At 41.6% G+C, this 21447-nt stretch overlaps 1 protein-coding gene across 2 annotated transcripts in view; it reads left to right on the forward strand.

The window, feature by feature from the left end:
- The window catches only part of MCTP1 (multiple C2 and transmembrane domain containing 1), a 230857-nt gene continuing 209410 nt past the window's right edge, over nucleotides 1–21447 (forward strand). For both annotated transcript variants that reach the window (XM_063129601.1, XM_063129602.1), the window contains exon 1: nucleotides 1–746. In XM_063129601.1, coding sequence (XP_062985671.1) covers nucleotides 24–746 — 723 coding nt within the window. In that variant the 5' untranslated portion in view covers nucleotides 1–23. The remainder of the gene's footprint in view (nucleotides 747–21447) is intronic.

Genomic DNA, 21447 nt, shown 5'->3' on the forward strand with positions numbered 1-21447 from the left:
AGAGAGGAGGCGGGGAAAAGAAGATGGAACCAGGCAAAGAGCCCGCCGGAGAGATACCGGCGGCAGGGGATAAGCCCAGCGAGCCGGAACCGGCGTCCTCCTTCCAGGCCCGGCTGTGGAGAAACCTGCAACTGGGTAGTAAGAGTAAGGGCAGTGGCAAAGCGGGCGCCGGGCGCCGCAGTGCGGAGACCTCGCCGTCCCTTCCTCGTGCTCGGGCCGCGCAGCAGGCAGGCAAAGGGGACTTACTAGGCGCCGGCGCCCCCGGCGCCAAATGGAGCGGCTTCAGGCGCAGAAAGCACGTGCTGGACCGAGTCTTCTCGTCCTCGCAGCCAAACTTGTGCTGCTCCTCGGCGGAACCGCTGGAGGCCGTGAGCACCGAGGCCGGCTCGGCTCTGCGCCGCTTGCGGGAGCACCTTCTCCACCATCACCATCCCCACCCGGGCAAGGGGCCGCAGCCAAGTCGGCGGCCCGACGACACGCCCGCTTCCTCCTCTGCTTCCTCCTCCGCCTGCTCCTCGCCGCTGCCCCCGGCTGCCTCCGCCAGAGAGGAGAAGGGAGGTGCGGATGGGCCCTCAAAGGGGCAAACCGGGGAGGAGCCGGCCCCGCAACACCGGCCTGGCGCGCACCTGTCCCATCAGAAGAGTTCCTCGCTGCCTGGCACCGCCTGCTTGGAGCAGCTGCTGCAGGAGTCACCCACCAAGGGCAAGGCCAAAGGGAAAGGAACCGAGGGGAGCGGCAGCCCGGCGGTGAGTCTTAATCCTACTACCCCCAAAGCTGTAGAGGGATTTGCTTGCAGCGTGGCGGTGAGGTGGATGTCTTCCTCCTTATTGTTTGCGCGTACTAGAGGTGGTCCTTTGGCCCTTAGCTCAGTTGGTTTGGGACCCAGAGAGAGAAAGAGAAATTATGTCTGGCAGCTTTGCCTCGCTCGGTGGGCTGGTTAGCAAAAGGTTAAAGTGAAGCTGTCACTTGGGTGAATCTGTGCGCGCGCGCGCTCCTGTCACTTTAAATGAGACAGCGAGAGAAGCGACAGGAAGAGCATGAAACGAAGAATTATTCCTAGTGATCGCGGCTAGCCCCCCCCCCCCAAATGTGTAACTCCCTGACTTCTAGACTACTTCTTAACATCACAAACGTTGGGCGTGAACCAGTAGCTCTTTACTTAAAGTTATGTAGGTAGTTTTGTTTACATAAGCTGAAAGAGTAGGGTGCATATACCTCTCAGTTTTTGTAGGAACTATGAGGATCTACTTTTCGTTTTGTATTTTGGATGAAAGATGGTTATTCATTCAACCATTGTCCCTCAGTCTTATCAAAGAGTGCACTCTGTTGTAAAGGGTGTTGCACCAGTGGCGCCAGAAGTCAAGTTGCTAATTCAAGCTGATTTGCTAGATTATCAGCTTTTTCTGCAGTAATCTGGGTTACAATAACATTAGTAAGGTTCAGGCAGGTTCATGGAGATTACTTCCATTTGGGAAAGAACTGTAACTCAGTTGTAGTGTACATGCTCTGCATGTAAGAGGTGCCAGGTTCACTCCCTGGCATCTTTAAATAGGGCTGGAAAAACTCCTGCTTAAAACCCTGGAGAGCTGCTGCTAATCAGTGTTGATTCCGTGTAAGGCTGCATCCTGTGTTCTTAGTCATGATAACGACATATTACTTCCAGGAGTGGCAGCAGTATACCTGTCAATACCAGTTGCCCTTATGAGCTTCCTTTAGGCATCTGGTTGATCATTGTAGGAACAGAATGTTGCGCTAGATAGGCTTTTGGTCTTATACAGCATGTCTCTTATGTACAAAGGAATACAGTGTACAACTGAGTCTTCCCTTTGACTGGCAGAAGAACAATTCTGAATACTGGGAACTATGGCCTTGACAATGAAGTGGTGTCTGTGCTCAGTGTTGTACAGGTAGCATGTGCAAATAACTTCTAATAGTAGGAAGATAAATATTCAAAATAAAAGATTAGAATACTTGTAATGGCTGTAGCATTCAGGACTTCTCATTGGCCAATCAACCTATATGGTGTCAGGTTATGTGTTAATGCATACACCCTGTTTAATTTTATGTCTAACTTTGAATAAAGGAGCAATGGCCCATACAGGATGCACACAGAGAGAACAAATGCTTAGGTAAATTATTTCATTCATGCTTCCTGTGAGATTTAATAACTTGTTGCATTGGTATTTTGAGGCTGAGGTAATGCTACTTGATCCATCAGCTTGTACAGTCAACCCTTTACTAGAAATGCGAATCTCTTGAAGGTTAATGGATTTCTTTTCACACTTTTAAATGAAAATCTGTTTTGTACTTTATAGGTTATATAGTCTTTGTGTGTGTGTGTGGTCCCCAGACATCCTAGCAAAAACGTGCACTCCTGTTTTAACCTAAACTGTAAGTGTTCCACAGATTAAAAGGAATACAGTACTAAGAACTTAAAAGATCCCAGCACAGAATGTATTTTAAAAGGACAGATGAGCTATCTTTGCCTTGATTATATCAATTTCGAGATAAGCAATTATATTCAAAAAATAAATGGACAAATTAACATTGGATATTCTGGATTAGGCCCTGAGGTTAAGTCTATTGTTAACTGCATAGGCACAACTAACACTAACAACTGTGGGTATGGATGGATAACCTGAGCTTTAGGTGAGATCTTTCCTTTCCTGTACTTCTGAATGACATATTTCTTGCTGTCAACAGGACTCTAGTGGGGACAGTTGGAAGGCTTCAGGTGGCAATTGAAAGGCTGTTGTCTGAAAGCATCATTACTCATGCTCTAATTATTAGCACATTGACTTGGAAGTAAGCCCCATTGATTGCAAGGGTGCATGCTTCCAGGCAAGTGTGCATAAGATTGCATATTTTACTCTGCTACATCATGTTATTTATATTGCTGATCTTGAACCAAGTTTATTTCTGGATCTATACATATATATTTCTCTTCATAGGATTTTTTTACAGTTCAAACTAGAAGCGCGTGATTAAAGATGAAATGTTTTGCAAAGACTGGACATCACTTTGGTTTTTCTGTGTATACTTGATATAGCTTGACATGGTACCAAAGGCAAGGCACATAATGGTAGGTTTTTATATGGAAAAGCTGAACTTCATTACAATGGACATAAGATATAGCTGACCATTTTACAGCCTGTAGGGTGGAGGGCTTGGAAGTGAAAAGAGAAATCTCCTTTGTATACCTGCCTTGACATTTTTATGCTCTGATAAATGATACAATTCTAAACAAATGGCACTAGTTGCACAGTTTGTCTTTTAGAATCCACTTTTGCTGTTCTCTCAAGCATAATTTATTACTGCTTTTGTTTACTCTTAATGCCTATGTGGTTACAAAAATCAATTATAGTAGCTGCATCTGTGCACTTTTTTCTGGAGATAATTTGATAGCTGAATGCATAAGCTCCTTGCAAGTCTTTGTGTGTTGGAAGCTTTGTAGGGCACTGTCAAAACAGTGGGCGTTGAATTTCAAGTAGCAGGCTACTAAAATCTCTAAAATAAAAAAGTGAGAGAGAACCTTAAGTGTTTATAGTTGTTGCCTGTATAAATTGGTGTAACTTTTCTCAGCTTCAGTAGATTTACAAAAGTAAGGTTCTAATCCAACAGCCCTACAAATCAAATCACCTTGGCTGCTAATACTGGGTTGCATCTAATATTAGTCCTTTTTAGAGGAGGCCCATTGAACTGAATGGGACTTAAGTTAAACTAATATTGGATACAACCCAATAGGTTGGGCATACAGGGAAGAGAACCTCTCTACTTGCTCTGCATTGTATGCATTTCCTGTACTTGAAATACATGCAGTGCAGAAAAAAGCAGAAAGTACTAACTTGGTTTAACATCTGAAATGTGACAAAATTCCGTAATTTGATCTAGGCATTGAAAGTGGGGCAGCAAACAATGGAATAACATCACTTGGATAACTCACCCCCATAAAATTCTGAGATGGAGGCAGGGTGATAGCACCATAAAATCCTTGTTGGAAGCAGTCTTAGCTTTACCCAGTGTTACCCCTTCAAAATGGAGACTTGGGCAGAGGACTTTTTTTGACCACTTCATTTATAGTGTGAATTGCTATAGAGACTTCAGAGTTTGCTCCTTGTTCATTTCAGCTACTCACTCTCTTGTCCAAGCCAAAGCACATGCAAACAGGATCGAACTGCAGTTCAAGTGTACGAGGAGAAGATTTTACTAAAGCCGTTGTGGCTTTTCATACTACAGAAGGGGTGGCTAAAGACTCTTGCAATCAGCCAAATTCCTTTTCTCCCTTAACTAGTGATCTTGTTATGTGGTGGTCTTTTTCGTTGCCTGTATTTTAAACTTCACTTCAAAATAAAATTTGCCGTTTGCTGTATCTTGACTTGCAAGGAGTTGAAGCCTATGTTGATGGACATGTTCAATTAAAAATGTGGGTTCTGTAGCAAGCGAATGTGATGCCTTATTGGCCCGGGTGGGACCAACTATCATTTTGTTCCTTGCATCCAAGAACAGTGTCCACCTGCAGCCATATTTAATCAGATGAAGAGTCATAGGGAATGGGTAATTGATTTTGGAGTAAGACAAATTTTAAATACATAAAAGTTCAGAGTGCATGATTGGTCTGTCTTATGTATAGCAATTTTAGTAAGATATTAAAAGTTTAGTAAGCTGTTGGGCAGTGCGAGCAGGAACGGGAAGTGCAACGGGAAGCTACCGCAACCACAAAGTAGCCGAAGCCAGCTCTGCTGATCTGTCCCCTTCCAGAAGTGGCAGTTGGGCTAGTTTCCTAGGTTGCACTAGCAAGTGCTAGTTTCCTGTTGTGCTAGTGGCCATGGGTTGCGCTAGCAAGTGCTAGTTTCCTGTTGTGCTAGTGGCCATGGGTTGCGCTAGCAAGTGCTAGTTTCCTGTTGTGCTAGTGGTCATTCCTACTAGCACAACATGTTTAGAACTGGTGGTCTGCTACCACTGAAAAATAATTATGAAACAATTTGTGAACATAATGGATTTTTTTCTGGATGTTCTTTAGGGATCCTTGTCAATGTGGTGAAGTGTTGCATACAAAATGTTACAGCTATAAATAGGCTTTCTCACCAACACTCAGTTCATTGCAAGTAAATGTTCTAGCTCATTTCAAATGAAGATGTAGTCTTGAAACTGACAACCTGCCATTCAATGAAGAGATTACAGAGAGGGAACCTTTTGTGTTCTGTATATGACTAATATATGTCACGTTATTGCCTGGCATATTCTCATGTAAAGGTTAGAGATTGTGCATTTTAACAGTATAGTGCCTCTCCCACCCACCACCATTGTCCTCCCCTGAGCAAGCTGAGTTATGTAGTATTCTAGTTTTCTGGATATTACATACCTTCAACAGTTCTGAATTTGTGTGTGTATGTCTAAGTCTATATGTAGTGCTTGTGGGCATCAGTGCACCTTCAGACACCTTTCTTGGCACTGAGTTGCTCTATGCCTGCAGCAACTTTCATATTATTGGGTTTTTTTTACAAAAGAACCACATTTCTTACTGGCAGGTGGATTTGCTTCTAGTAGCTTCATAAAACGTATCTGTTTCCCTCGAATTATCTCTACTGCGCTAAGCTGTCGGTGTTGTTGTTGTTGCTACTGGGCGGTAAGATCCTTTGCATACCAGGAAGTGGTTTAAGGGGGGAAAGTAAAAAAAATCATAAAAAACCAATGGATGACCCAATCCAATTCCAATTTGGTATGCTTAAAGCTCTCCTTAATATCTATTACTGTGCCAATTTTGAAGTCTTTATCTTTAAAGCTTACGCAGATGTAAGCATTTGTTTAATTCATATCAAATCCTGCTCCCCAGTGGCTGCTCAGAAAATATGCTCGAAATCTGGTAGCTAAATGTTGCACTTCTTTTGGCTTTATAGCACAATCAAAGCAGGATGCATGGGAGTACTTCACAATAAAAACAGATTATAAGATGGGAAACTTTGGAGTCCTCTGCATGCAATTTGCAGTGATTTATTTATTTATTTATTTATTACATTTCTATACCACCCGATAGCCGGAGCTCTCTGGGCGGTTCACAAAAATTAAAAACATTCAAAGTATAAAACAACAGTATGAAACCATAATATAAAATACAATATAAAAGCTCAACCAGATAAAAACAGCAGCAATGCAAAATTACAACTTTAAAACACCAAGTTAAAATTTATTTATACAGTTAATTGCACAGTATAACACTGGTGTGATAAAGCTCAAAGCAAAGAGAGGGCCTTTTGCAGCTCCCATATTTCTCCCTATGATGCCTCTGGGCTAGATGTAGGACTCAGAGTCATTCTTAGGAAAGAAAGATGGCAGACGGCCGTAGGCTGATGCTTTTATCTGTGGTACACCCATTTTGTGGTGGTGCCCAGGACAGTTGCTCAAATTGCTGAGACAGAAAGGTTGCCCACCCCCGGATCTAAACAACAGTTGCAGTCTTAACCACGTTGACATTTAAGTAGGTTATAATAAATGGGCTTCTATGCAAGTGAACATGCATAGAATGAGTTAATTGAAGGGCTATAGGAGGGTGGGTAGGGCAAATAATAATGAGTATACTATTTCCTGCCATTTAGGGGCTTGGGTTTCACTTAAATAAGGTACATTGCTCCATGCTGTGGAAGAGATTATTTTAAATTAACTGGCTAACAATATGCTACTTAAATTTCAACAAATAGCTAAATACTGTTTCTGAAGACTTAAGTTTTCTGTGCCCAGTTTTGAATTTTCTGAATACTTAAATTCTCTGTGCACAATTCAGCCCAAATTAGGCACTTGTAAGTTCCACCGTTTTACAGTGGGAGACATTTTAAAGCATGTGCTTAACTCTCATATTTTAAATTAATTTTGGCTGAATTTTGCCCCTTAATGTCTAGATAATGGAATTCATGGAGGAGTTCTAAAGTAAGAACACAATAGAGTTCTAACAAATATTTTTGGAGGAAAAAAGGCAGTTCAGCCTCTGAAAAACGTAGGAACGTACGTAGGAACGTAGGGAGCCGCCTTATTCCAGCTAAGACATCTTGTCCAGAATTGTCTACTCTGACTTGCATTTTCTCTCCAATATCTCGGGCAGAGGTATTTCAGATCATCTGGTTCCTGGAATTGAACCTGGGATATTCTATATGCAAAGCAAGTGCTCTGCCACTGGTAAACGTGTAAACCATACAGTGGATGGGGCTGAAATAAGTTTAAAAAAAAAAAAAAAAAAGTTTGCTACTATCCTTATTAGGTCTGCAATGTTAATTGATTGGTTAGATTAATTGATTTAATTGCTACACTTCAGTGTGCTAAAAAGTGTTCTGCTCATTTGAATTGCAGTATATATTCTCTCTCTCTTTCACTCTCATGCACACATATGCATGGTTATGAATTGCAGATGGCAAGTATCATCGTTAGAGGAATTCTGCCCACATTCTTACACATATAAGATGCCTGCTATGACACATGCCCCTACACCAGCCAAAAATAAAGTATGCGTCCTTTAGAATTAATGTGTTTACCAATACACAAATGTAATCACATGAATTTTTGCTGATTACTCAACGTAAGATTTCTTTACTTGGGTGACAGCTCTACTTATTTATTTGGTAACCTATGACTCAGGGAGCCAACCACACAGGACCTTGATGCTCTGTGGGATAATGTTTTGTGTACCAGGTAGCATAAGTATTTGGAAATGAAAATAAGAGAAATCCTTGGGAGACCTGGCAACAAATAAGGGACAACTGAGAGGCTAATTTCGCCAAGACAAAAGGGGGTAATCGATACCGGAGATTACAATAGAGGAGAAGCTATTTTGGTTGCCATTGAACATTTTACAGAGAAAGGGAACCATTCAGGAAATGGTTTGTACTTGAGGACAGCATTGGCAAAAGGAAGGAAGGAGGACTTTTTTAAAAATAACATTCTGTAGTAAATTCTGAAACATACTTACCTTCATGTGGAGGCTAGTGAGCTTTCACAGGTGGAGGCTAGTTTACATGGGGATGTTACTAATATCAAAAGTGCTCAAGCAACCTAAAAACAACCTGGTCCCTTGGTTTTGTCTGGGGACCCTGAGACTTTAGCAGTGTTGAACTTCTTGCTAGTTACCAGATTCTTATTGGGGAGAGCAATCCCATGCCCCTTAGACAGTGTCTGGGGGGCATAGGATACTTCAGATTCATGAAGTATGGAGTCTGCACTCAGACCTTAGACCCAGGAGTCTGAGCTCCCCTCCTCTCCTTGCAGCCAGCATGGAGAGAACCATGCCTGCTGCCTCTCTGAGGTCGCAAAGGCAACCATGGAGGGAAGGGAAAGGGGATAGTTTTGTAGGGGGAGGAGGGGACTGGGGAAGCGGGGATACAAGCTATCCTTAACCCTCCCCAAGTTCCTTCTCAACCCTTCACAGAGGCTTAGCTAGATGGGCAAAACTGCCCATCTAGTGAAAATACTGCTCCTCCCGCTCTGCATAGGATATCCATCAGCCTCTGCGTTCAGAGACTGGCAGATATCCAGATTGGATTGAGCCCTAACAGAACTTAAAGAGATGCTCTAATAAGGACCTGAAGATTATATGCCCCTGTACCCCAAAATCAGTTTGCGGCTACCCCATATGTCTGGGAGCTTGTCTCTTTTGAAATGTATTCTTTCCAGTCTAGAAGGATATTGGGGGACAAACATGATTTAACTAGACACAATTAGGAACCTGGGGGAATGGGTGTTATGCCTCAGAATAAGCTTTAGACCATCCCAACACAACACCAAGAAACCTTTATGAGATGGCATAGAATCAGTGGTGCATCCAGGGCTATGCTTTTGGGCCAAAGGCCAAGTCCCTGCAGCCCCCAGCCCCCGAACCCAAAGAGAGCCACAGCAAATGAAACATTCCTCATGATCAGGACACCATCCTCAAAGCTTTGTTTTGTACAAGTAACTCTAGAGTTTGATGCCATGAAGCCAATTATAGTTGCTTACCAATTTCCAAAAAATAAGGAACTCAGAGTTTTGTATCCACAAATAATCCTTGAGCCAACCAACCCTAAATAAAGAGCAAATGTGCATGATCACGGAGGGAAAATAAGCTATGATTGCTTATTTTACCTCTGTATGCATGCGGTCATGAGGTGCCTAAATAGCATTAAATAGTCTCCTCAGGGGCAGGTTGTTGTGACATCCAAATCTGGTGAGGGTGGCTGGCTGGGGTGGTTTCCAAACCACCATGAAAATTGGCTTGCTCTAGGATTTCAGGGTGGTTTATAAACCACCTGGCCTCACGAGGTTCAGATATCACAACAACTTGTGCCTGCTGAGGATGATTACGCTAATTCGGCAGCTCATGGCCAGCTTATTTTCCCTCCATGATTGTGTGAACCCGCTCTCAGACCTCTGTTACTTGGTGCCTTATGTGGAATGTGGGTGTGCCTACAACAAAACCACTCTTTGTATATAAAAAAAACCATCCAAACACTCTTCTGGCTTCTTAAAAAGTTTTACAATGCAAAACACTTTTCTCATTCCTTGTTCTCTTAGGTTGGTCAACTTCACTTGATCAACCAGATCCTACTTCTGTGAATTTTGTGAAGATGAATGAAAGAGAATTATGTGAGTGGAACTTGTGGCAAATATGTTGCAGTGTATCCTCACTTCCTAGCAGTAGTATTCCAGCTCAGGGTTCCTGACAGCTAGCCATGCCCCTTCTAGGATACTATAAGCAGAAGGAAGATTTAATTTTGCTGATAGATTTCTGGATGATTTGGGCTGAATTGGCAAGAATGGCTACCTCCCCACCAAATGATACTGCTAATGTTAAATAAAGATGGGGTTTTGTATGGAAGGGGATGGTGAGTTCTGATCATTCCTGGTACTAAAAACAAATTCCTGGCTCAGAATTCTAAGTGTGTGTCCTTTGCACCAGGCTCGGGCTGGTGGATCGCATAGTCTGCCCATCCCTGCTTGTAAGGAGTACAAGCAGTGCATTTGACTCCCCTTCCCTCTCCTCCTTCCCCATTTCCCATTTTTCTCTTCCAACTGATATTCAGAATTATATGGCCACTGAGCACCGTCAGTCCACTGTGGGCTGTTTTTGGAAGGGTTTTCCTCTAAGGTTCCTGAAAACCTGTTTGTTGTTTGTTTGTTTTCTACTTCTACAAACAAGGTTTTCCCCAAACATGCTGATACCTCCATCTTGTTTCTCAAAAGCTCCGTTTTGTGCTATTTGACAGTGTCAATAGCAACTGACACTGTCTAAGTGTCAGTTGGTATTGACACTTAGTTGTTTGAGGTTGCTATTAGAGGGAATAATAGCTGCAATTAAACATGTGCTTTAAGCAAGAATGCTGGGATGGCACAAAACAAATCCCTGCATATAGGATGTATTCCTATTTTGGTCATACAATTATAGTGGTATATAGTGGTAGATTGGAGCTAGGGTTCTATCTGGTTGGTACTTAACAATAATACACTGCTAAAATCGATGTGCCCAACCTACTGTAAATATTTGTATTTTTTAATCTTTGTTTTTAGTTGGCAGCAAAATATAGATTGTGCTTAAAAATTTATAAGACTTGCTTCCTAGGGTGGGAAAAGTTGTTATAGGAGTCGATCAATCCAGGAGTTCATGTCTTACAGAACAGTTATTTGATATTTTCAAAAGTGGATAGGATTCTGTGGTAGATCACAGTTACCCTTTGGGGATGCTCTGACTACTTGATGTATTATCCACTGTGCTATCGTGGCGGTTGTTAGAACATCGTGCAGTTGTGGAGGGTTAGTCTTAATTCTTCTTAAGTCACTTTTAGGAAATTTCAAGTTTGTCAGTGCAACGTGGAGATAGAAGCAATGGGAAATTAGCTTAGGGCAAATGCTTGCAGTGGGCGAAAGAACTTGTAAACACATTGCTGCTTTGCATCGTTCAAACTGCTTGCTTATGGCCCAATTTTTGTCGCATAATAGGTGTCTCCAGTACAAAGATAAAACTGGAATGGGGAGGAAAACACATGCATTGTGGTGGCTTGAATGAAAAAGGCTTTTCTTTTCCCCTTTCTTAAATTTATTCTGAACCAAATCCTTTCCCAACTTTCATGGTTAGAGCTGGAGCATGAAACCAAAACCAGTTTACTTGACTTCTAGCATAAATCCATTCCAACATTACCTATACTATATCCTGTAATAATTGCTCCTTCATAAGGAGGAAGTAAAGATTAATTTTCTCTATCAATATTGATTCCTTTTGGGACCATTTTTTACTGGATCTTACTTTTGATTAACTCTACAAGTTTTCATCCTCTGTGGCAATATTTCAGTAATGATGCATAGTCTATGTAGCCAGTTCAGTGTGTGCTTAGTTTCAAAGGATTTTGCTCTGACATTGGGAGTGGAAAGCAAGCACAAATAAGGACTGTGCTGTGCCCTTAAAGAAACCACTGTTATAACCAGGTTACAGTGTAAATTTCCAGATTTCATCATGGAACATCAGGGCCAAAGAAGCTTGTTATTAATTAACTTATAGGTTAACCTTTGAGTGTCCAGAATAGGGAGCCCTCTCCCCACCTCCATTCCTTGGAGAACCTTGCCACAGAAGAGTGGGATAGAAATTATCCCAGGGGTGGATTGGGGAAGGCATGTCTAAACTGCCATTCCTTCATAATATCTGCAGTATTGGGGGAGGAAGGGGGAGGATGCTGGTTCTGCCTGTAAAGAACCGCCACTGCAGAATAATGAGCAATAAGGATGACTGAAATCCTCTTTCTTCACCCTTCAAGGATAATTTGGGATTTGGAGGAAAGGAAGCAAATGTCTGTTTTAAAATGGCAGTTGGTGGAGTTCATGTCTGCTTGGAAGGACCATCTCTTGTGGTAGAATGGCAGCCTGTAATTGTAAGTTTGTATGTTAGACTATGGTTGTTCTATACTGAAAGTTGCTATAAAAATGTTTCTGTTTTGCAGATGTATAGCACAATCCTTTGCATGTTGCATTATATATAGCTGAATTCCAGTTGAAATGCATGGTACTGAATTTTTCATCTATTCTTTCTCTGAAGATGTGTATCCTGACAAACGATTTCCAACAATTCTAGTAAAGGCCCAAATGTTGTTTAATTTTCTACTCCTGCACAAAAATGGTCCAAACAGGAAAGTTGTATGAGTGAACAAAACATTAGGCAGTAAACCAGCCTTTGCCAGCTTATTTATTTATTTATTGCATTTCTATACTGCCCAATAGCCGAAGCTTTTGCTAATCTTAGCCTTGAGGAAGAGAGAGTGGCTGGACAAGCATCAATGGCTTCAGCAGAGTAGTGTATCCTGGGAGGGAGGCACAAGAGTGCTCTCCAACTACTAATAATTTCCAACCTTACCAAAATACTCTGCAACCACTAGAGATGTAAAATTTCCAGAATTTTGTAGCCATGGGAAAAACCTGGTTTCCCCCCGTTTTTTTTTTTTTTTTGAGAAAAATTGAAAAAATGCAATATTAGCACTTCGGATTGAATGTCACCTTGTTACTTTAGGAACATAAAATGTAATTATGTACAAGTTGGTTTGGCATAAAATTATATTTGGTATATTAAAAGTACAGTGTATTCAAACAATTATTACAAATTGAATTTACTTTTTAATTTTTTAATTTTTTTAGTAACAAATAGAGCTACAAGCTCCCGAACTGTAAGGAACACCTGAACTGTAAGGAACCTTTTTGGTTTTGCAAGTTTATGAGGAGCAGGCAAAAAACAATTTAACCCCCCCCAGAAGAAACCATCAATGTTAGTAACACAGAAAATTATGTCTCTGCTAGTCCTCTACAGTGTCAAGCAGACATAAAGCACCTATTTCCATAAAAAGAACTGAAAAAAGAGGGGGGGGGGAACCAAGATTCAATGAATATGTATGAAACTTAACCTGACTCATTTTCTGAGCTATAGCTACCACTATCAGTTTCAGTCTCTGCTTCAATGGCAGTGCCCCCTAGATGCAGAAATGCATCTTGCTCTTGCATTTGAGAGTTGTAGCCTCATTTTGCAACCTAGGACTTGCTTGTCCTCGCGGCACAGAAATTGTAATAATCCGATATTGTACATAGTTTTTAGAAATCATTTGGAGAAATAAATATATGAACACCTTGACTTAAACATTTTATTCACCATGCTAAGATAAAACATTCCGTAATCCATTTTCTTCCAATTTTTCCAGTTATTTCACATCTCTCGCACCACTTCAGGGTAGTATTGTCTTCTTGGGAAGTAGCTACTAGACTCTGGAGACCCTCATGAGCAGTGCTTTCAGAGATCATCACTGCATTATGAGTCCTGCCCATATAGGGGAGGTTTCTCAGTGTCATCTATGCTGCAAGAAGCAGTTTTTGTTGACATTTATTTCCAGGCTTTGCATGAGACTTTGATCATGCAATTACCCTTCCTCATTTACCCTGCCTCATTCACGGAATTTTACAGGAGTCTCGATGTTGTCATCTTCCATTTGTAGCCCTCACTGTTTTCTCACAGCTTCTTCTATCTCTCTTCGTACCACGGAAATTCTGTTGAGGAAAAAAACATGGCATGGCTGCCCAATGCCATCTAATGGGTAGTGCTAGGAGTCCTGCATCTGGGAGCACTCCCAGTTCAGCAACTCCTTGATGTCAGGATTGGGATGCTTGTTTGCATAAATTAATTGGTGTATAATTACTTGATTTATAAATTAACTTTTCACATCGTTAGTAATATTTTAGTTGTTGTCTCTTACTTTAGTAATGTTATTCTGCCCACTGATTTGTAATTTCAATATGGATTTTTGCCTCCACAAAGAAATTAGTCTAAGCAGGTGCCACTGCAAACACCTTGCCCTATTTTCCTCATCCCATATGCTGGCATTTTGCACTTTCTGTATGTCTTACAATTTGCTCTTAAACCACTTCTCCATCTTCTTGACTTGAGATCAGCAGGGGGAACATATGGTATGGGTTTCAATGAAAAGATTACCAAGCACGTTCCTTATATAAAACAAAAGAAATATTGCATGTGTTTCTTTTTCTATTGAATTAAGTATGAGAGAGTTAGTTACAGTCATGGCTTTGCCACTTAAACTTGCTGCCATAGTATTTCTGGTAAAATGCATCTTGACAGTGTTAGATGTTGGAGTATAGGCAGATCTATAATAATTACTTTGGCTGCTGAGTGCAGCAAGCTGTACAGAATTCTTGGACTGGTGATTCATACTAATTTGTTTTGCAACGCATTAGATATTTTTACTTGAAATTTTGGTGCAATCATTTAGAGGACATCCAAACCTAGAAATGTACAAAATGTGTGTGCTAATTTTGTTGAGAAACCCTATTTTATGGGATTGTGAAAAAGGATTCTAAAAACATACGCCACACTTTTTAGCAGATGTTTGAATAGATTGCTTTCTCAAGCTTAAAAATGGGTTCATGTGAGGGGACGATATGTTGCAGGGAAGCCCTTGGAATGATGTAGTTCGTTCTCTTGAGGCCAAGGTTGCTGACCTGGAGAACCTAAGAGAGGCGGCAGAGAGGTTGATAGATGAGACCTTCAGGGGCCTAACAGCGATGTTCCACTCCTTTGGTGACAGCTCCTCTGCAGTCATGGAGAATGAGGGTCTTGAGGAAGGAGGGCATCACTCTGAGGAAGAGGGACATGATCCCTTAGAAGGGACCCATTTTTCAGGAGACATGCAAATATCCTCTCGCACTGAGGATGTGCCTCCGGGGGGACGGGGGCTTGTGGTAGTGGGAGATTCAGTCATTAGACACATAGACAGCTGTGTTTATGATGGGCATGTAGACCGCATGGTAGGGTTTATGATGGGCTGGGTTTATGATGGGCATGTAGACCACAAGTTGCCTGCCTGGTGTGAAGGTTGCAGATATCACACGCCATCTAGATAGCATAGTAGACAGTGTTGGGGTGGAGTCAGTTGTCGTGGTCCATGTTGGTTCCAATGATGTGGGGAAATGTAGTCGTGAGGTCCTGAGGGCCAGCTAGACAGGCGCAGCTGAGAAATCTCAATGCGTGGATGAGACGATGGTGCAGAGAGGAGGGATTCAGATTTGTTAGGCACTTGGGATGTAGGCACTGTTTCCCCTTTCCCCTCAGTGGATTGCCACTCATTGTAGATGTGTAGCCATTGTTGGCTGAAGAGCTATAGAATGGTAATATATAAATGCACTTGCATACTTGAAAAGTGCCTTTCCTTCAAGCCCCACAATGGGCTGGTGAGCTCCTTGCTTGGGGGAGGCACTTGCCCCTTCCCCCCTGTGCCCCTCTAGTGCCATCCCTGCCACACAGGGCTCTCACACGTCCTTATTTTAAGGTAGCTACACAGTCTTCTCTAACCTTTTACCCTCTAGATGTTTGGGCTTCTATTATCCCCAGCCAGCATGGCCAATGGTCAGAAATGCTAGGAGTTGTAGTCCAAAATATCTGGAAGGCACCAGTTCAGGGATGGCTGCACAATCACTTTGCTGTTTTAAAGTTGTTTAACAGTCACTTGATTTGATTCCATTCTTTGTTAATTGCTTTCCCCAAAGCGTTTATTTAAAGCCTATATTTGAAAAGACTTTCTGTAGTAACGTCCAGATCTCAAAGGGTTTCTAAATCAGAAATAACTTGTCAGCAGTTTATTAATAGGCTTATTGCGTGATAAAACAATGCTCATTCAGAATATAAATGTCAATAGTGCTAGCCACCTGTGGTCTATTTTTATTTATTGCTGAAATGGCTAGAAGTTAACTATGCAGTTGCTGGCTAGACTTTATTGTGAGAAGATTTGTTTTAACTTCTAGACCTTTTCAGTGGTGCATCTTAAAGTCCATAACTGATACACTAAATAGAAAAAAGAATGTTGATGATTTAACAGTGTATGTAACATTTTTCATTCTGAAGCAAGGACATTATTTTGCATGATAGCCATTCCCCCAACTGTGAGTATATTCTGCTTGTTAATGTTGTTGTGTATGGTCAGATAGGACTAAAGCATATTCAAACAACTTCTCAAATGTGTTTTCCTACACAGCATTGGACATTAACTTCCTAACTAAGTGTAGAAATGTTTTTCATGCATGCATTACAGTTGTAGGGGTTTAAGAAACTGTTTCTTGCAGAAACAATTTCCCACATCGTAGACCCCACCTATGTGCTCAGTGCTGTGTGTTTTGATGACAGCAATAGTCTCTTGTGGGTCTGTTCTCCATTCTCCCAAATATCTATTCTTCTATTTAGCTGGAGGAATATTCATGAGTGCTAATGTCTAATCTAGTCTTGGGGAAACAGTTATCTGCTTTAACTTTTTTGTCTAACTTTGGGGGCGTTTAAATCTGAGTGATCTTTTGATGGCTACTTGAATTAAAAGGTTAATAACCACTATTCACCTATTGAACAGTGCTTGCTACACACTACTTTAAAATTACAGTCAGTTTTCTATCCCGTGTGTATTAAAATTGAAGATCTTGTCTAATGCATATTGCTTAAGGTAATTTCCTCCATAATTGTTTCAAAATTACTTTTATTTATCATTTATGAAGTGCTTAAAATCATGCACAATCGTTAGTAGCTACTGTTGAAGGTGACTCTGTAACATGACTCTTCTGCTTTTCATTTCTCAAGCTCTTATATTATAGGCTGCAAATACTTGATCCCAAAGTGAGCAATGCTGGTATTTACCCCTTTCCCCCATTCCCTTTAAAAGCTATTGTGAAAGTGGGAACCTGAATAGTTGACAGGGCCCAAGGAATCCCTGCAAATGGTAACTGTCACAATTTCCTCCTTTTTATTTTCTCTCTTGGCTCTCCATTCAGCTTAACTTTTTTCTTCAATTCAATATTGGGCAAAAAAATCCTCACATTCTTTCTCCCTTGTGACTCTTGTCTCTGCAATTAAAAATAAACCTGTGCACAAGGTGTTGCCATCATTGTCAATTTTGTTTTTAATTAGTGCTGCACTTAGTGTAGTAGAAAGGCTCATTCTCTAATTAGGAAGCAGGGCTAGACAGACCATTAGGCAGAGTGAGGTGGCCCTCACAATCAGGCAGCAGATTGTTAGTTCTTTAGGGGTACAGCGTTAAACATCTTTAGACAGAAAAAAGGCCTACAATTCCCAGCTTGCCCCAGTCACCATGGCTGGCTGGAAGGATGCTGGGAGATGTAGGACTTTCTTCTGCCTAAACATGCATAGGATTGCACCCTAATTTATTATTGTATTTTTTCCTGCCAGTTATGGGGAGAAGTGCTTGTGGGATTTTGTGCCTCATGGCTCAAAATAATCTGCATGGCTTTGGGTATTGTGAACCTTGGCTTGGGTGGGACAGTGGTCATATTTGCTATCTTAGTTCAGGAAGCTAAATGTCTTCGGCTGGCCCTGGAAGAAAAGGAGAGTTTTGTGAATTACTTCTAATTAAGCACTTGGAAAAGTTGGCTCTCTCAGTGTTCTGTTAATAATACATGTTGTCAGAAGTGGCTAGATCCTGCCACCAATTATGGAACAGAATCAAATTCTGTAAGCTGTAAGCTCAGAGAGTCTAGCAACTCAAATTCTTGGGAAATACCAAGAACAGCAGCAGTGAAGTGAGTACAGGCAGATGCAGAAAAGTAGGCATTGTAAAAGACAATATTGGAATGACTGAATATGTTTTAGGAGACCCTGACTTCACATCACGTGCATGTGTATGCAAACACACACTCTAATCCTAGACAAAATTTCTAGACCACATCTAACTTCTGGAATTTCGGCTGTTCACACTTCAGTATACCAGATTGTACCTTATTGGGTCCTTGGTGGCTGATAAATTATGTACTGTTCCTATGTCCATATTTGGGTGACCATCTGAGTATGCTGGCATGTTGAGTGTTGGTGCTTTTATTTCTCCAGTCAATGTGTATACTCAGCTGAGGCTGCTTTCTGGCACAAAAAGGATCTGTAGCCGACCATCTGTTGGTACATTGAGATATCAGGCTGTGTCTTTTTCATAAATATGACTCTACAATTTTAAAAGTGTTCCAAGGTAGCTTTGAAAAGTGGTATTAATCTGGTAATAATTTAGGTTGCCCATATTGGTAGTTCTGTTCTGTGCCTTTTGGATGAAAAAGTCTCTTAATGGGTTTGATTTAAGGTTTCGTAGTTGGCAAGCTGCAAGCACACATATAAGCCAGGGCCCTTAAATAACCTTCATGTCCATAAGAATAGTTCTGACCTTTTGACAGAATGCTATAAGGATGTCTCTGGTTTGAGTGTAAATAGTCATGATTCATGAGGTGATCTTAGACAGCCACAGTCTCTTGGCCTCAGTCCCCATCTAAGACATTATAACACCTGAGACAGTTAGGAAGGCTCTCCCTCCCCTGGCTCCTTTTTTTAAATAGTTTTGCTACTACAATGGCAGTAGCATAGGCAATTTCAGGCTTTTCAGTAGCAATGCCGTGCTTAAAGGAAGGTGTGAGCAATGGTGGCAAATATTATGGTTCTAGGTCTGGAGGTTACCCTTAAAAGGACTGACTCCAGTGAGACATAGGTCACCCTACTCCAGGGAGGACCCTCTAGAACCCCTCATGCATCCCCCTGGACCCAAGGATTCTGCCCTATCATCAACCTCAGCCTCTAAGCACTGTTCTTTCAAAGCCTCCTGGGTCTCTCAGCCACATAGGTGTTTAAGCCTATAGAAATGAGCTTGGGGCCTTTAAGGTTGCCAGTCAGCACCCAGTTGGAGGTGGAGCATCTGAGAGACCAGAACTCACCAGCCTACACAAACTGTCAGTTGCTGCTATTCCCTTGCTGAAACCGCGGTTCCGGTCATCCCAGCCTAGCTGGGACTGCATAGTGCTGTCCAAGGTGCTAGTAGTTTCTGCCTTGCTACTCTTCCTGCTACCAGAAACTCAAATGTTTGATTGACCAGTTGCTTCCCCTGAGGCCCAAATCCTGCCAGAATAGTAAATAACTATTTAAATAGTATTTGTTGTAGTAATGGCAAAGCAGCATCGCAAGCACTCTCTGAAGCCATCTTAACCATAATGCCTCATTCTGAGGAAGGGCCCTTTCTTCAGAACAAGGCATGTGGTGCTATGGCCTTTCCTGGCACTTAGAAGGGACTCTGGAAGCTTAGAGTGACTTGAAAAGCTGATAATTGGTGGTGCTATGTTCTAGTAGCTGCAGTGGCAGCACTGACAATAAAAAGTTCATGGTGGGGTAGGGACTGCAGAGTTTGACACAGTCAAGTGAGGCTCTGTCTCCTCCTGCCCAAAATGATGGATCACATCTGGTCCAGATGGTGAGTAGTCCCATAAAATTATATATTGTTTTAACTTGGTTCATGGTTTAATTTGTTTTTAGCTGCGTATATTTATTGTTCTCTACTCTATGCTTTTATCTGTATCCCGCCCTGAGACCCTAATGATATAGGGCGGGATACAAACGTTTTAAATAAATAAAAATAATAAATAAATAAATGAAATGCCTGGATTAGTCTTGGGAGGCACAGTTTTAAAGTGGTTTTGGTCCTTCCTGGAGGAGCGGTTTCAGAAGTGCTGGAGGACTTCTGTTCCACTCCATGGCCATTAGCCTGTGGGGTGCTGCAAGGTTCTGTCTTGTCCCCCATGCTTTTTAACATCTGCAAGAAATTGCTGGGGAAGTCATCAGGAGGTCTGGGCTGAAATGTCATAAGTATGCAGGTGATATTCAGCACTACCTCTCATTTCCATCTGCACATCCCAGGGAGGCTGTACTACTCTTGAACCTGTGGAGGCTGTTTTGGGATGGATGAAGGTGAACAAGCTGAAACTTAATCCAGACAGGATGGAGGTACTGTGGGTTGGTCTTAGATGGGGTTGCACTCCCACTAAAAGACCAATTGTGCAATCTGGGAGCCCTCCTGGACTTAGCTAACTGGGGAAGCCCAGGTGGCTGCAGTGTCCAGGGATGCATTTTACCAACTTAAACTGGTTATGCTAGCTGCAGCCCTATCTGGAGAGGATGGACCTTGCCTCAGTTATCCATGCACTAGTGACATCCAGGCTGGACTACTGTAATGTGCTGTACATGGGGCTGCCTTTGAAGACAGTTTAGAAACTTCAGCTAGTGCAGAATGAGGCCACCTGGTTATTGCTAGAGGCGAGGTGATTCAAATACATAATGCCTATACTGCACCGAGCCAAATTTAAAAGTGCTGTTTTTGAGCCTTAAATGGTTTGGAACCAAGTTACTTGAAGGGCTGCCTTCACCCGTATTAGCCTGTCCACGCTTTATTTATTTATTTCATTTTTATACCGCCCAATAGCCGAAGGATGAGAAAGAGAGACCCTTCTCATTTACCCACCCGTGAAAGCAATGAGGTGGATGACCACATATGAGAGGGTCTTGTCTGCAGTGTCCCCACATGTTTGGAAGAAGTTGTTGTCAGAGGTCCACCATGCTCCATCATTGCAGGCTTTAAGAAGGCCTTGAAAACATATTATTTTACTTTTATCTTCTCTTGATATAGTTGCTGTTGCTGCTGTTATTGCCTTTGTTGCTGTTGCAGGTTTTATTGTTGGCTTTTATTGTTCTAATTGGTGTTTTATTGGTGTTTTGGTTTATTGAAATGCATTAAAAAATTTTAAATATTGTTCACCTGTAAGCATGTATGCAGTGTTTTTCCTTCAGTCAAATGCAAAATTACACATGTTCATATTTTTTAATCTAGCAGGATTTGCAAACTGGTTGTTGTTTATTCATTTGCTAATATATTGGGATGGGAAGGACAGGTGGGAGGTTGGCTTCATGTATTTTCTGTCTGGTGTCTCTCATGTCTCCTTTCTTTTTGTCTCACTGTCTTTCCATGGAGAGAGCTATGTACATGATGACCCAGGCACACATTTTATTATTATTTTACAAATATATTATCAGACTGTCAAACAGTGCTTTTTTTTTTTTTTTTTTACTGTAAATTCAGGAAAGTAGCAAGTGGAAAGCATGGAATACTGTGGTGGGAGAGAGAAATATTCATTGTCTGCATCAGAATATCATCTTTAGTGGAATGGGGGTGGGATTGGAAACCATTAAGTCCAGGTTCTAAAATGACATAACTCCTCCACTGCTGAGACATTCTATCTAAAGTGCTACAGTTGCACATGTTTTGGAACTCAGATTAGCATATGCATCCTTTGCGAATCTCTCCCTTCAATTGGGACAAATGGGGCAGCCTGTGTATACAAAAGATCTGTGTACATATCATCTCCCCACAAACATACACTAAAGCCATGCCTAAGAGCACTTTTGCAAACAAGCCAAACTGTCACTGCTGTTGTAAACGGAGAATGCCAGTTGCACAGAATGAGAACAAAATTATTCTGGTGTCCTGTTCCCTCCAGCATTCACATGTGCTGGCAAGCTGACACGAAACACTCACATCAATGAGACTTCTTTTATTGAGGAAATCACAAGGTAGACAAGTATAATGGTTACAGAGTCTC

The sequence above is a fragment of the Elgaria multicarinata genome, chromosome 6 (genome assembly GCF_023053635.1).
Source record: "Elgaria multicarinata webbii isolate HBS135686 ecotype San Diego chromosome 6, rElgMul1.1.pri, whole genome shotgun sequence".
In the NCBI taxonomy this organism is placed as follows: domain Eukaryota; kingdom Metazoa; phylum Chordata; class Lepidosauria; order Squamata; family Anguidae; genus Elgaria; species Elgaria multicarinata.